General features: G+C 40.4%; 2 protein-coding genes across 2 annotated transcripts; one reads left to right on the forward strand and one right to left on the reverse strand.

Annotated features, from left to right (window-relative positions):
• Positions 1-2,625: 2,625 nt before the first annotated feature.
• LOC135581518 (gibberellin 2-beta-dioxygenase 8-like) lies at positions 2,626-5,782 on the reverse strand. The gene is made up of 5 exons (XM_065081250.1): positions 5,338-5,782; positions 5,099-5,263; positions 4,147-4,856; positions 3,494-3,815; positions 2,626-3,058 (listed from the first exon to the last, which is right to left on the reverse strand). Exons 3-5 carry the CDS (start codon positions 4,578-4,580, stop codon positions 2,786-2,788), a joined length of 1,029 nt encoding a protein of 342 aa, XP_064937322.1. The 5' UTR covers positions 4,581-4,856; positions 5,099-5,263; positions 5,338-5,782; the 3' UTR covers positions 2,626-2,785.
• Positions 5,783-11,088: 5,306 nt separating this feature from the next.
• LOC135588872 (putative disease resistance protein RGA3) lies at positions 11,089-15,938 on the forward strand. The gene is made up of 2 exons (XM_065081220.1): positions 11,089-11,139; positions 12,568-15,938. The coding sequence occupies exon 2, from the start codon at positions 12,606-12,608 to the stop codon at positions 15,936-15,938; it is 3,333 nt and encodes a 1,110-aa protein (XP_064937292.1). The 5' UTR covers positions 11,089-11,139; positions 12,568-12,605.
• Positions 15,939-16,619: the final 681 nt, after the last annotated feature.

Below are 16,619 nucleotides of genomic sequence, written 5' to 3' on the forward strand. Positions count from 1 at the left end.
GATAATAAGACCAATCCGCCTTTAAACACATATCCTAAATATTCTCAATCATATGTTACTTGAGAGGGACATCGGGATAATAAGATATACTAGTGTGTTATATACTCATCCATATGATGGAGATAGCTAGCCTCATACAACCGGTTATTAGAAATGATAGTTAACTTTACTAGGATAATTAAGTGTTAAAAGAGGATCTGATATGTGCAACTCATGGTCAGCTTAGTATTAGGCTTAGAGAATTACACGCATATGGTAGATGATACGATGAATAGATGATTGAATATGTGATATCCAATAAGCTCATATTTTATTAGATCTATTAGGTAAGACCCAATAAGAGCTTAAAGTAGATAATTAGATAAAAAATTAATTTTCATTAAGTTAGAAATGATTTAATAAAGATATAGTATCCAATATACTAGGGTAATTGGATGAATATCTAATATTCAATAGGGTAGGATTCATTAGAGTTAGCAAATATGGGTCTCTATCAAAGAGATGTGGGATTAAAAGAGTTATAAGGCCGGACCCCTTAGCTACCACCTCCTTGACTTCTCTCCCTGCTTCTTTCTCAATCGATTGCCCCCTCTTTGGTATGAGAGGGTAGTGACAAAGACTACCTTTGTTATGAAGGTGAGGAAAGAATGCATTATGAAAAAAGGTGCATCATCACTTTATCTATCGTGTAGATCACCACTAGAGAGGAGGACATCTAATCTCCATCTAATAACTTAGTTCTATGTTTTCGGAGATATACGAACTCCCCTATGTGAGAATGTATCACGAATCTTATGTAGTTTTTTTATTTCTTGAGTTTTTTGCTCCCAATTGTCGCATGACGTTCCTATATCGTTCGTTTGGAAAATCAGTTTTTGTTTTCTATTTTCTACTACACATGTGATGCACTCTAAAGTTTCCAATAGTGGTATCAGAGCCAGGTTCATCGTGCAATTATTGGCTATAAACCGTGTGTGTTGTTGAATCGCATAGAATTATTTTTTTGCATAACTTACTATGTTTTATCATCGATCAAAGTTTTGGATATCACCTATGGATATAAATTGATGGGATAAAATAATAACTTTGTATATGAATAAATATAGGTAGACTGTAGCATAACGGAATTAAATGAAAATCATAATAAAATAGGACATCAAAATTTACATGAAAAACTCCTCCAACGTGAAGGGTAAAAATTATGGGCAAACTAGAAAAAATTTATTATAAAAATAATGAATGTACAAATCTCAAAGTCTTTTACCCAAAACTTCAACAATCACAAGAGAATACCTGAGATATAAGGATTATGTCACTATGCATAATATTCAAAATCTCCCCAAGTAATCATAGTAAAATTTATTGTAAATCTGATCTAGTCTAAGGTGATAACATTGCTTGGATGATTGAGAACAACCTTTGTGTTATCCTTGAATAGTTTCTTTCGGCCCAATTCGCAGCCACTATTTCCCCCCTTTTTTTTTGTCCTAGCTACCATACCTCTTGGTTAAGATTTAGACTAAAAGAAAAATAATTTTAATAGCTATGGACTATGGGTTATTAAAGCCTACTGTGAACTGAATAATGGGCCATCTGCCCAACAAATGTTTCATAAGTTGTGGCAAATTCATTATCCCTTTGCACCCAACAATCTCTAGCTCCCTGATCCAATTGAGTTTGTGCCACAATCCTTAAGTTAGATGTCCACAGCATCTCATTGCTCAAACTGAAGATTTAATTCATTCGAGAGCTCATTGAAGATTTAATTCCACTGAATTTAACATCCAATTCTCTGAATTTTGGACATTGCATCAGAGGCAATTCTTGGAGTCCAGGAAAATAATATTCTCTCCCCCTGTATTTTAGGACACATCCGACGCTCTAATCTAAGCATCAGAGAGAAAGAGTTGTCGCAGCGCAACTGATTTCCAGTTTTTCCAAAGTTGGATTGGGTCGGAGGCCTTCAAGAATCTATAGGAGCAGAAAGGGCATTTCTACCTCATCGTCGACCGTTCAATGGAGCGCCAAATGCTTGAGCTTTGACTTCTCGTGCAGCTTGGCAGTTGGAGCATCCTCCGGATCTGACATCGATTTCAGGTTTTGCAGACGTAGCTCTTCAAGATTTATCAGAGTTTGCAAGTACTGGAAAGTGGCACTTCCATGGCCGTCAACCGCAGCCCACCCGGCCTCTTTCTGGAGGTCAGACAGGTTTTCCTATTCCACGGGGCATCCCAGTCAACGAGTCACATCTCAGCATCTTTAGCTCTGTCAGGTTTTCCATGTCACTGAAGCTGTCATGTAACGATTGCAGACGACGACGCCCTTCAATTTCCAACACTAGCAGATTCACAAGCCTCTCGAGTTGTGTGCAGTAAGCCAGTCTCAAAATCTTCAAATTCTCAAGCTTGTGGATCTGTGCTGGTAGCTTCCGAAGCTTTTTACAATGACTTAGATCTAAGATCTGCAATTTTTTAAGGCTGCAAATGGGTGCGGGAAGTTTTTCTTAGTTGCTGCCATTCTCAGCAACTTCATGTAAGTGAGAGAGAGAGCGAACCATGCATAGTTTTCAAACAAAGAGTGAGCACGCCCATCATTCATCTCATGAGCAGTGACATGGAACCTTAGGAGAGAATGTTGTACTATAAGTTAGGAGAGAACAGCACTTTGTTTGAGCTTTTTTTAGCATGTTTGATAATAATAATAATAATAATGATGATGATCATCATCATCATCACCATCTACATCGTAGAGGGGTTTTAAAATGCTTCATCGTAACAAGCAAGAGCTACGGAGGGAACTGTGCATTGGTGTGTTTGTTTCGCCTGCATGAAGCAAGAAACCTCGTGAGCCCAACTTTGTAACCTAGTAGTGTTACATCTTGTTGTACTTGCTGTCTGTATTCCCCGAAGCTGAACTTCCTGTAAATGGCCGGCCGTGCACTGCTCTCGATCAAGGTTTCTTTCGAGGGGCAAACGAAGTAGGCCACCGAGAACCTCTCCAGGTGTGGATTCGACATGACCCTGTGTTCCACACTCTTGTACAGTCCATTGCTCCACGCCTGCATTCACACAAAACCACTCACTCTCATAGTAATAAGGTGTCTATGTCGATTACGTGACTCTCCCTTAATCTAACGAAACGTCGCCATGCATGCAAGCAAGACTCGGACGTCCTTAGCCCTGAGTTAAGCGAGATTACCGTGAACTTTATGCGGAAGAACCACAAGGCAAACATGAGACCATTGGTGAGCCCCCCCGATGGTGGGTGTACTAGTAGAGTAACATCATGTGTATGCCATGAAAGAAGATAGATAGATTGAGAGAATAGTTTTAGATCGCTAAGTATTAAGACAATCGAATCACATCACGGAATATATGTATGAAAGGAGAGAAGATTGATTAACAAAAGCATTAACATTTCTCTAATCCTTCAACTTCGAATTAAGAAACTAATCGAGTAACTATCCATCATCATCAAGTAAAAGTGCTGCTACCTGGAATAAATCACCGACGTTGATGATTAGCGTGCCAGGATTAGGTCTAACAGCGATCCATCTCCCACCCTTCTTCAGCTGCAGCCCAATCACGTTGTCTTGGCACAGCACGGTGAGGAAATCAGTATCAGTATGGGGAACCAACCCAAACACCTCACCTGCTACCGGGCACGGGGGATACCGGTTTAATCGTAGATAACACGTATTACGCTTGCAATTATCCTTGATGTAGCTCCCATCACTTCCCAATCCTTCGGCGAGTATACCCATAAGTCGATCCGCCAGCCGAGACATCGCCGACGAGAGTTCCTCTATCACACACCTGCGTTACAATCGGGAGATATGACGCACACTGCCTAGTGCACAATGTTCGTGCTGATATCTCGCAAACAAACACATTTATCTCGTCTGCTACTTTCGACACTGTCTTATGTTTTCTTTACACTGTTAACATAATGCATGAGATGATGGTCAGAATAATACGAGGGAAATATAAATGAAGTCAATTAATATGCATGAGATGATCCAAAAAAGCTGTGAATCACGAATCTATTTCCTCTATACTATGTTATAGTTTTTTTTTATTATGTTATAATATTTTTTTATTATTATATTGATTGATCTATAAAAATATTATTATATTTCCTCTATACCTGCAAGTGCTAGTCGTGGCAGGATGGGTTGCGGAAGAGAGAGGAATATGGTACGCCTCCAACCACGATAGCTGCTTCAGGCTGGTCGCCGTGGGCGCCCCCCAACGATAGCTGTCGCCCAAGAAGCCGAGGAACTTCTCGTCGGCCTTCTTCTTGAACGGCTGCCGGAACGCTCTAACCTGCTCCGCTCGCAGTCTATCCAGGACACCGTTAGGTATGCCATGGTTCACTATCTGGAAGAAGCCCCACGCCGAGGCGGCCGTGACGATCTCTCGCTTGCACTGCTCGACCTGGAGCTCGTCGCTAAGACGGCTGAGATCCACGATCGGGAGGTCGCACTCCTCCACTGCCTCAGCCTCATGATTACCAGCAGCCGGTCGGCTGCGGAAGAGGCTCCCGTAAGCGGCAAAGAATGGTGGATTGGAATCAATCATGGTCGCGCTGCGATCTGCAAGACTCTGAAAGGGGAAGATAATTCAAAAAGAGGTGAGCTCAGTGTCGTCGGGTAGCAAATAGCAAGACTGGGCTTGTTCTCTATCTCAAGAGGAGAAAACCAGCATGAGCAATTGGGTCATTTAGCTTGCTTGCTACGTTGACCTGCGACAAATCAACTAAATTCGAACCCTTCCTTATGAGAGACGGAAACACTCGTCCTCGTGCAGATCTAAAGAGGTCTATCGCCATTTGCTGCAACCCATTTGCTTTCCCTTCTGCAAATTATTCTCAAGTATCAACCCATGCACGTGTTGGGAGAACGTAGGCAGGTTTTGCTAAATGGAATAGTTCGAAATCTGTACCCATTACAGCACTCTTTTACTTGGATTTATCAGTAGCAAAATGAATTTGTGTATGGTCTTTTTTTTATCTTATCAGTATATAGATGCAATGAATGATTCCCAATCAGTAGATGGCGAGTAAAGAGAAAATAAAAGGGGTGGGTTTCGAGTGGTACCTGGCTGAGCTCTTGTGCTTCTGAAACAATCCCCAAAGGCTCCATTCTTTCAGCTTCCTTTAGCTCACAAAAGGGAGGCCCCTCGGACATGCTTCTATATGGACTGCATCATCTCGAGCAAAGAAGCTTCGGCAGGTCCGCAAATGACACGAGATGACGCAACAACTGAGATGAATGAAGGGCTTAACGAGCATGCAAGAAATGGATAAAAGCGATGTCATACATATATGTATGGGCACCTCGTGGATGGTTTATCAGTTCCTCCTCGCGCATGGATTTGTGCTCGTAAATGGCGCTGCACGAGTGTTTCCTTAGAGGCAAGCGGTGGCGCTCGTAAATGGCAGGGTTAAAGTTAGCATTTGTCTTCTCAGACATCCATTTTAGCTGTAAATGATTGCTCAATGAAGGATCCTTCATAGGAAAAACAAATGTTCATGGATAGTATGATCCTGCGGCCTTTGCTCAGGAGTTGCTCTTTGAAGGCAACACCGCTGAGATTTCTTATTCACATAATATGAATTAAGAAAAGCACAACACTTGAGCTGATTCTGTGATGAGTATCTAATTAATATTAACAAAAAGGACAGATGATAAATACGACACACAATAAACATATGGCTCCTCACTTCTTTTATGGCCCTTTCACAGCAATCTTCATCGGTTTTTTCGACTTTAAACAATTTATCTGATACACTTCTCAGAGAGAAGACTTCAAAAAAAAAAAAAAACCGGAAGCCGAATCAAAAATAAAATTTTCTTTAAAACAAGAATCACTCTCTTTTAATTTAACTAAATATCTTCTTTTTTCTCTCCATCTTTCTAGATGCCTTTTACTCCCCAAAGCCTTGATATTTATGATGTATTAATGGCCATAAATCCTAATTCACTAAGGATTCTTTTCTTTTTTTTGTTGCTAATTAGATATCTAATCTCAATTCGAATTCTAATCGACTAACGACTTCGAACCTGATTAAGATTCATCTGGATATAATCAGATGTATCTAAATATTTGGAATCTAACTACAATCCTAACACAAAGAGTCACTGGGTTGTCTTAATTTCAAATATAACATATTCCGGTCCATGTAAGATTCTACATTCTAACTTGGATTCAGCGAAGAAAAAGTCTACTCACACTGCAACTCCATGTTTTGAGCAAGTCATGGGATGAAATTGCCGAGAACTTGTCCCATTTGCAGCTCCATGTCAATTGTGGCGAGTATAACCCAACTAAAATCGTTTCTTACCCACTATATGAATGCCTAAATTTCAGGCACCACGGGATATGGACAATCGAGTATATGACACCTGAAACACTAGGGTAAGACTTGAGGAGATAGTGTACAGAAATCATAGAAAGATTCACGTGAACATGTACAGAAGAGTCATACGTAGACATGCAGAACTTTCCTTTTCCTTTTGTGTGCAGAAGTAGCTTGGCAGAGTGAACAAGATCAAAACTTACTCGGAGAAGAGTGGAAGGAGGAACTGATCATAACCTCGGAGAGAAGCAAGAGAGCTGAATCTACATATATAAGTGTGCCACCCATATCCCCGATTTATAGTGTGTGTGACTGGTTGCTGAAAAGAACACGTACGTCAATGGGATATCAAAGGAACACATTTGCCGCAGTGATTGGCAAAGTGTTGGAAGGAGGATCAGACGAGAAACGAGGACCAAAGAAGCTGGGGAAGGGGGAGCGGGATGGATAGAGCTCGAGTGATTAGGTCCGTGTGAATGAAGATAAATCTACATATAACAATCAAAATCATAAAACAAATGAACAGTTCGTCTAACACTCTCCTTCACAAGTCACCAACACTGGATTAACCACCTGCACAATCCTCTCTCTCTCTCTCTCTCGATGTCGGCATAATATATAGAATGGTTAGCGAAGGGAAAGAATGGCTGGACTTAAAACCACGTTTGACAAGCAACATGCACAGAAAAAATCCTGTAGCTCCGCGGAAATCTATCTGCCATTCTTGTCGACTCTATCTGTCAAGTCATGCCACAGTAAGATTCGGTTGCATACACTGTACTATCATCCTATTATAGAGCACCTCGCGCATAATTGCCTACTTGGCACGTTTTGCGACGTCTGATCTTGTCTGAATCAATCATCAAATCCGTAGAAAAGTAATGTCGGGTCGATAAATCTTTTTTTAATTACTAGAGTAGTCGATATTCTTAGATTACAAGAAAGCTTAATATAAAAATGACATTATGTAAACAAAGAAATCCTATACATCAGTGGTTGATTATTCACTAGACATCCCATGTATTTTGGATTTGTTCAAAATAAGATTTAAAAAGGGTGAGAAAAAAGATACACGAGTGTCCAATATACCAAAGGTATTCCTCCGTGCATGTTTCACCTGATAAGTATACGTCGAATTGCATGGACTGGAACTGAAGAATTTAGAGAGAGAGAGATGCAACATTCCGATTCAGCTCTAACACAAACAAAGTCGAAAGGTGCCTATTAAACATTTTCACTGCAGCTGAAATGAGAAGTACCACCAGATTCAATTCGATTAATTAATTGGGAGGGCTTTATGTAGACAAATCTCTTATACAACAAGCACAAACAGAAGACGGTACTGTCCCTTCAAGCATGTATATAGGAAATATTGAAGCCAAATAAATTGAAGCATGCATGTAGAAAAGCCACAGCACTGACCCCTCTCCCATGAGACAATAAATAAATGAAATATGTTGGAGGTGGGAGCATCGCGGCTGCAGCTCGAGGGTAAAGCCACGTCGGCGAGCGTAGCGTGGAGGAGCCGCCCGGTCCATCCGTCTGCGTATACGCCGCCGCGCGGACCAATCATCTCTACCGATAAGGCATCGACTTGAAACGTACAAGATGAGTGTCCCAGCGAAACCGTCGTGAAAGGGATGTCGGACGTCGGCACGACAATGGGAAGCTGCCACCTGTCGACTTTGCTAAGCGGATAAGTGTTCCATCATTCGTAGGGAAGAGACGGCGATCAGAAATTTTTGGAAGGGTGGTGTGTGTGCTTGGAAATATCCCATGTCGGGGATCTTTTGCTATAGTGTTTATGGACTCGGGTGTCCAATCCACGAGAGCAACCTCCTTTGATAAGTATGTGATATATATCTTTGCAAGCGTTCCATGAATCGAGCACACACGACTTTGGTCCCTACTATTAGATAAAAAGAAAATTCATTTCTAAGTCGGAAGAATCTGATTGTTGAGAGAGAGAGAGAGAGAGAGAGAGAGAGAGATCCCAAAGAAACCGGAAAAAATAAAAGAGAGAAAATAAATTACAACCCTTATTACAATGTTGAGGAGGTGTTCGGCAACACCTCTTTGGGATCTTATTTATAACCCTAAGTCAATCTTAGATTAATAATTTTTATTCTTGATTAAACATAAACTTTTAATTTATCTCAAACTCTTAATCTAATATTATTTAAATTTAAATTATTTATTTATTTATTTATTTATTTTATCTCAAACATAAGCATTTGAGCACCTACGAAAATTACTTAAAAGTCTACAAAAAATATTAAATTAAGAAAACAATTTAGAGATTATAATTTAAGTTTTAATGGAATTATAGTAGGAGTTTGTGTTTAATTAGGGGTAGAAAACTATGGATATAGGGTTGATTTAGAGCTACAAATAACACCATGTACACCCCTCCCTATTAACCATAACCCAAAAGAGGTGTTGTCGAGCACCTCAACATTGTAAAAAGGGTTATGTAAGTTAAATTTCTTTTTCAACCAAGGATTTAAATTTTTAAAATATATATAAAAAATTTCATATTCTTTTAGAGAAAATGTATCTAAGTTTTTCTACTAACATCATCAATAAAAGTGAGAATTTTTTTTTATTACTAAATAAGATTGGATCGATTGACCCATAAATATCTAAATGAATAATTTCCAATGACTTTTCTTTCTTCTATTATTATTTTTAGGAAAGGACTGATGATGTTGTTGTCCTATAATAAATACATCATTCACATCATCTTTTTCTCATACAGTATTTTCAAATCATTAAAATATAGATAACAAACCATAAATGTTATAATCAAGATTCATCTTTCATAATTGAACTAAAACAGGAATAATCATAAATATTCAAAGAAAATATCATATTTTTGGTCATCTAAATAGTAGCAATAAATTGACTTTTATCGTCCTTTATCGATTCTAATAAGTATTTTATCCACACATTTAGTATCAATTATATAGTCATCACCAAACTTCACCTTTCAAATAAATAATTCATAAAAAAAGACTTCTATTTCTAGTTTTGTGATTACTAACTCGAGTGTTCAAATATCATATACTATCAAAGAAATTTTCTATTTGATCACATATCTATCGAAGATTTTTACATGTGTCTTTTTTTTTCTTTATCAATATAATTTACATGTTCTTCGGAGGATCTAAAGATATTCATAATTGTAATAATCATAATTATTGTAATTATACTATTGAATTTGGGTCTTATCTATATTGTGATTATCACGTAGTTCTGTTGTTAGTTTGATTTTGGTCATCTTTATGATTTTCATTGGTGCCTTTGTCTTTGTCTTGATTATCACACCTTTCTCTACCTTTATCTTGATCACCGTCTCATCTTTTATTAAAGTAGTCATCATTTGGTATTTTTGATTGTAGATTTTGTTCATGTTATGTATATTTATTGATTCTTTATTCGTGGACCATCAACGAACCTATCGGTTCATCGATGTTCATCTCCGCAAGATCTTTGAACTCCTTGATCGATAAACTATATGCTCAAATTTAAATGTTAGTGACTCAAGAATCTTTTTCATAATTATAACATTAATAATCCCTTCACAATTAGTTTTTATTCTAGTATGTGATGGCCAAAATATGAGAAAATTAATCTAAAATAAATTTAGTTTGATTCATTTTTAAACCTTCAAGCTCTGATTTGAATGCTTACTTAGTCATACCTTGATAAATCTTGTGAAGGATGGACCAAATATCATATAAAGTTTGAGCTATTGAGATCTTTTCAAAAATGTTGGGTTCTATGGATCTTCGTCTTGTTTATTAGGTTTTGTAAAATCTTTGTCAATAATATCTCAAATATCTTGATACTTAAAAAAATACCTTCATTTAAGAATGAATTATATTATCGAATTATACTGAAGACAACTTCGAGTTACGATTAATTCAAATAGTTAGGATTAGATAAAATAAAAAATAAAATTTTAGATTAAAATAAATATATGAGGTTGAAAAGATTTATTGGGATATGATGGATTTTTTTATTTTTTAAAAAAATCTTATACTTTATTTTTGGCTAATATAAATAGATATTTTTGGATAAATCCAAAGTCCTAGTTCTTTCTAATATTATCTTCCCCTTGTTCTTGAAGATCTACATAAATTCATTTTATTTATAATCTTAAACCAATCCTAGATCAATAATATCTTACTCCTAATTAGATACAAACTCTTGATTTCTCTCAAACTCCTAATCTAATTTCATTTAAATTTAAATGACAGTATCTAACACTGTTCCACAGCAATTGCGAACTGGCTTTGCTCGTAAGCAAGCTAGAGACAGAAAGCATCACTAGGGCAAGGTGTCTAACGAAGCAATGGCGCCTTTGCCTCGCAATTAGAGAAGGTATAGTATTGGGAGCCACATTTGGCGACGTGCAAAAGGACTTGGGGGATTCGTTCGCATGGAAAGCCGAGTCGTGCTGAAAGATGAGATGCTTAACTTGCTCATCGGGCACCTGCCTCGATGTGCTGCTTCCAGCCGGTTACTTGACATGCAGCAAGAAGAAGGGAAAGCTTTGAAGCACACGTAAAGCACAATTGTATCTGATTAAGAGGGGTCTTATTGGAGCAGCTTGACGGTCAAGTACCTTCGATGCAAAGTTTGCCGGATGCTGAGGATTAAGAAAAGCTTCGTTACTCGTATATATATAAGTGGCAAGCTCGCGAAGATAAAAATGCCAGCGAAGAACAAGTGAGAGAGAGGGTGGATGATCGCTCATCGAGCTTCTTGTTGACGGTAACTCCCTCGCCTTCGAACTCCATTGCACGTCTAAGCCCATATATACTTGTTGCAAATATTCTCTCGAGATGTACTGGTGCAGGCTGCATGAATTACAAGTTCGTAATGGCATTTAGCGTAGGCATTAGGACACCTTCCGGTTTTCGTTTCTATACCGTAATAGGTTTTGCCTGATGGATGATTATTTGCTGCTGTCTCAGCAGTCTAAATTCAGTGTATTATTTTTATGTTCCTAGAATAATACATACATATATACATATATACATACATATATACGAGTCTTTTCTTGAGATATACTGTTAGACTTGTTAGTTTCTATCACTTCTTGAGATATATTGATCGAAATTAGCCTCACTTGTATGATCCTCATATTATTATTTTTTTTTCAAAAGTGTAATAAATATTAACTTAAAAGAGAGTGAACATATTCAATGCTTTTTATCATAAGTATTTAAAATAATATTTAAAAAAAATAATGTAATATATCTTATCTAATTAGATAGGACTACACAATCTAATATAACCCATGTGTCGTTTCATAAAATAAAATAGATTCTTTAGTTGACCAACCAATCAAACACATTCGTTGTCTTCACTAAGAGATATGAACAATTTTACACCTATGAAAGAATTCCAGGATAGATCTAACTTTAATTGATGAGAATCACGACCATATTCACTGAATTGGACTCCAATAATTGATTGTACCCTTTCATCAATAGTAAGCCCTTGGAGCACCGCAAACATCTCTATATAAAGGCAATCTTTGTCTTCCAAGAAATTGCACCCACCACTCTATAAAAACAATCTTTGTCCGCATCAAACGATTACTAAACAAACATTTTCATCAATAGTAAGTCCTTGCTTGTTGAAGGTTTAATGTTCATCACCATGAGGTGGTTCTAATCAAACATTTTGGCACTCGATTGTTTCATCATCCATTTTAGCATTACTCAAAATATTCTGATGATGATCCAGTGGGCAAGAAGACCTATCAATTTGGCTCATCATCGTACATGAGGATTACGTACCCAATTGTAGTTTCACCGGATTTTTAAGCTTTATGACCCCTTTACTCGCACCGGTTTTTGACTTGATACTTCTTCTGAATCACCTATCGATTAAGGACTATATTCATACAATCTAGAAGAAGCTCAGGGGATGATCGAATGGTTGAATTGGGGTGAGACGACTAGAATGTTCATACATAGTGGTTGGATGATACTAAGTACAACCTAGAAGAAGCTTAGGAGATGAACGAATGCTTGCTGAAGTGATGAACATGATCGATGTCAGACAGGTTTTATCTTCTTTTACGAATTAACTCTTTATGTATGTGATCCGATTATTCTGGGTTCTTAATAATAGATTCAGCAAATGATTGAGACATTATGCTTTGTCATAATCATGTGTTCTTAGTTTCAGTTGTGGTATTGTGGTCGATTAGCACTCGGTCAAGCAACATGACGGTGGACTTGGATTTGAAGCGTGTGTTGTTGGAGGTTCTACCGTCGTCTGCAGTGAGGGCGCAGGTGGAGGAGTTGGGTGTCCGAAACCATGCCGAAATGATTCGTGGCAGCCTCTGGGTCATCCATGGTGTGATAATGGACGCCCAGCTACGGGCGATGGAGGAGTTGGTCTTAGAGGCACGGGTGAAGGATGTGGGAGAATGGGTGACGGATGTGCGTGTGGCCGTTTTGGACTTCGAAGGCCTGCTTGGCCGGATCGTAACATGGCAACCGACGGGGACGTTTAATCGCTTGCAGCGCTGCTACTCCCTAGACGACGACGACAAAGGGGCGTCTCGCGATGCTATCCTGATAAAGCTCAAGGATACAGCAGCCAGGTTGAATATCCTTGTGAGCAGGGCGCGTGAGTTGAATCTTCGGAAGGAGATGATGGATTCTATGGACCCATGCGAGGCAGAGTTCTCCGCCAACTTGAAGGCTGAGATTGTGGGCAGAGACGAGGTTATAGAAGATTTCATTGGGAAAATTCGGCAGCGACAACAAGTGTCCACGGATTCTGTGCCCCTGATCGTCAACATAAAGGGTCGCAAAGGAATGGGGAAGACGACCGTCGCTCGGATGATCTACCATCATCGCTGGGCGCGCGAGCAGTTCAGTCATCGAATCTGGGTAGACCCGCACGGCTTTCTCTCTTTCGATCCCATGAGGATCGCGACTCACCTTGCCGATTCCATGACGAAGAAACCGTGCAGCCATTTGGAGCGCCACCTGCATGGCATCTGGAAACTCGTCAAGGAAAGTCTCCGAGGCAGCAAATACCTTCTCGTCCTGAATGACATCAGGAAAGAAGAGTTTTCGGAAGGTAACAAGTGGGATAAATTGCATAACATCCTCTTGCGTGAGGGCGGGGCGGGGAGTACGGTCATAATCGTGTCTTCCGAAGATGTGGAATTAAATCGAGAAATGATGGAATTCGACGTCCGGCGCCTATCGAAGAAAGATTGGGAACAAGTGTTCGTGAGACACGCGGTGATCCACCCTGAGGAGGAAGAGGAGGCTTCTTCGGCGGCAAAGCTACTTCCACGTGCCATCCTACGCACCGGCAATCCCTTGCATGCTAAGCTTCTGGCCTCGGTTTTCTTCAGGCTCACAGAGCGGAGTCGGTGGGAAGCAATGGCGCGTGCTGTTCATCATATTGTCAAATCCATCGGCTACTTCGATCCTTTTCATCTGTTTGACCACCCCATAGTACGAGATGCTACTGAGGAGAAGCTGTCTCACGACGAAGGCTCCAAACCACCTTCAAGCGGGTATGTGCAGTCCCCACCGGTTCCGAGATTCGTCAACCTGCGTTTCTTCTCCCTCTATCTTCTTCTATCCCGGGACGAACGGAGACACCTGTATTACTCCTTCTTTCCACCGGGCTACACCTTTGATTTCCAGGACTTACTGCAGATGCTCACTGCCGAAGGCTTCATACCACATTCAACCGACAAAGCGGCAGCAATCGAGCATCTGCAGCGCGAAGTACAGTCGTCGATGTCGAGGACTAGCCGGTTTTCAGTACTCGATCACTACTGTGGCCAGTTGTGCTTACCCGTTGATTGGAAGACACGGGCACTGCTGACGCCCTTGCCTTATTTTCTCAGACCTTCGATTTTAATCGTGGAGGAGGAGAATGCCTTGATGGATCGGAAATGCCAAACTGCACAGATCCCACGACACGAGTCGACCAAGCTCACAGTTGCGCATGTCCTGGATCCGCTAGCTACCCAGATCCTGAAGCTACCCGAGGAACACCAGTTGCTCAACCTCAGGTACCTCAACCTTTCGCAGACAAAGCTCAAAAAATTCCCTGATCCCATCTGCTACCTTGGGAATTTGCTGACCTTGAAGTTAGATCACTGCCAACAGCTTAAGCAACTCCCGGAACAGATCCACGACCTTGGAAAATTACAGGTATTGAATCTGGCCTACTGCACAAAGCTTCGGAAGTTACCCAATACGATCACAAGCCTCGTCAACTTACAAGAGTTAGACCTTGAAGGCTGTCACTCGCTCATCGAGTTACCTCAAGGTTTGAACAACATGAAATCACTGACGGAGCTGAATCTGCACCGATGTTCTTCCTTGACTCGAATGCCCCGTAAAATGAAGCAGCTGCGTAACCTCCACAAGTTATCTGGATACACTGCAGTGGACAAGCTTGGAAAAGCCATCCGGGAGATGCATGCTTTGGTGAATCTGGAAGAGCTACTACATCTACGAAGCCTGGAGGAGCTGCATCTACGAAGCCTCGAAGGAGTGTCAAAGCCGGAGGACGCTGAAGCCGCGAAGCTGGAGGAGAAACCAAACCTTCGGAGTTTGGTGTTACAATGGGGATGCCAGAAAATGGACGACGGTACCGAAGCATCTGCTGGCTCATCGTCGTCGCAAGTAATCGAAGCCCTCCGACCCAACATAAGTTTGCGGAAACTCGAGATCATTACTTACACGGGCGAGGCATTTCCAAGTTGGATGGGAATCAAACAAGAATATCACTGCACCTTGGTGGAGATCAAACTAATCAACCTCAGAAGATGCGGGAGTCTACCAGCTCTCGGGGAATTAGCTCGTCTTAAGATCGTCGAAATCAGCGGGATGCAGAAGATCAGCTCCGTGGATGATAAATTCTACGGTGACAATGGCAGATTTTCCACGTTGGAAAAGCTCACTTTCTCTGAAATGCCTAACCTAGAGAAATGGCAGACGGTGGTGAGAAAAAAAGACTTGTTTCCTAAGCTCGCGGAGTTGACACTGATCGAGTGCCCAAAGTTGGAGAAACTAGAGGTGCGCCTGTCACAAGTTAAAAGATTGAACATTTGGTTGGACAATGGTCGGCTGTGGACGCCGACGCCGTCTAACTTCGAGGGTTGGGACAACCTGGAGGAGTTGGAGATGGTTGGGTGCACACAGCTGAGGAATTTACCAGAGGATATAAAGAATTTTAAGCGCCTCGAGAGTTTGAGACTCGTTGGATGTGAAAACATCATCTCTTTACCAGTTTGGCTAAAAGGATACGAGGAAACGCTCCCCTTGAAGATTTCTGATGGTACGGCACTCATATGCGTGCCGAAGGCTTCAAATCTGCGTGAAGATCATCCCAATCGGCATTGGTCGTATGATCAAGATCGTCATTACCTGTTCAACATGACTGCTGAAGACGAAGATCAACAGGATGAGGACGAAGATCAACCCAATCTGCCTCATACGGATGAAGATCATCAAGATCGTCATAACCTGTCCGACACAACTGATGAGGACCGTCATAGCTCGCCCGACAACTGATGAAGATCACACCAAGTTGCCTCATATAACCAATGATGATCATCCTAACCTATCTGGTAGAGCTAGTGAGGATCATCTCAATCTGCCCCATATAACCGATGAAGACTCTCCTAACCTGCCTCATATAACTGATGAAGATCATCCCAACCTATCTCATATAACTGATGAAGATCGATCCAGCTTGTCCCATATAACTGCTGAAGACCATCCCAATTCATCCCATATAACTAATGAAGATCGTCGCCTCATATAATTAATGAAGATCATCCATCTCATATAACTGATGAAGAACATTCTGACCTATCCCATAATCCAGGCCTTATAACCGATGCCAGTGAGGAGAAATACTGGGGAGGCTCTCTGAGTCACCTCGCTCTGTTGTCACAGTTCTGTTTGGTACACATACATGGTTTGGCCTTTTGCATGTCGTGTAAGATTTATGGACTTGTATGTATTTATTGATGAATAAGGTTGCATTACTGTTTGAATGGTATAATTGAGGTGAGAATCAATTCTTATGACGGCCATAAAAGAGTGTGAAAGAGGCATGAGAACATTTAGTATTGAGGTAGAATGACTATAAAACATTTATTGCCCTTTCTTTCGCATTCAACCTATTATAGCTGGTTCAGGTTGCAAACCTATCTTCTTTGCGGCGTAGATTTCGCAATGAAAGTATCT

The sequence above is a fragment of the Musa acuminata genome, chromosome BXJ1-8, assembly GCF_036884655.1.
Source record: "Musa acuminata AAA Group cultivar baxijiao chromosome BXJ1-8, Cavendish_Baxijiao_AAA, whole genome shotgun sequence".
Classification (NCBI taxonomy): domain Eukaryota; kingdom Viridiplantae; phylum Streptophyta; class Magnoliopsida; order Zingiberales; family Musaceae; genus Musa; species Musa acuminata.

Coding starts and splice junctions, on each gene's coding strand:
- LOC135581518 (XM_065081250.1), bottom strand. CDS start 4,580: ATGATTGATTCCAATCCACCATTCTTTGCCGCTTACGGGAGCCTCTTC. Junction 3,816..4,146: donor GCCACGACTAGCACTTGCAG/GTATAGAGGAAA, acceptor ATTGTAACGCAG/GTGTGTGATAGAGGAACTCT. Junction 3,059..3,493: donor ACGTCGGTGATTTATTCCAG/GTAGCAGCACTT, acceptor GTGTGAATGCAG/GCGTGGAGCAATGGACTGTA.
- LOC135588872 (XM_065081220.1), top strand. CDS start 12,606: ATGACGGTGGACTTGGATTTGAAGCGTGTGTTGTTGGAGGTTCTACCG.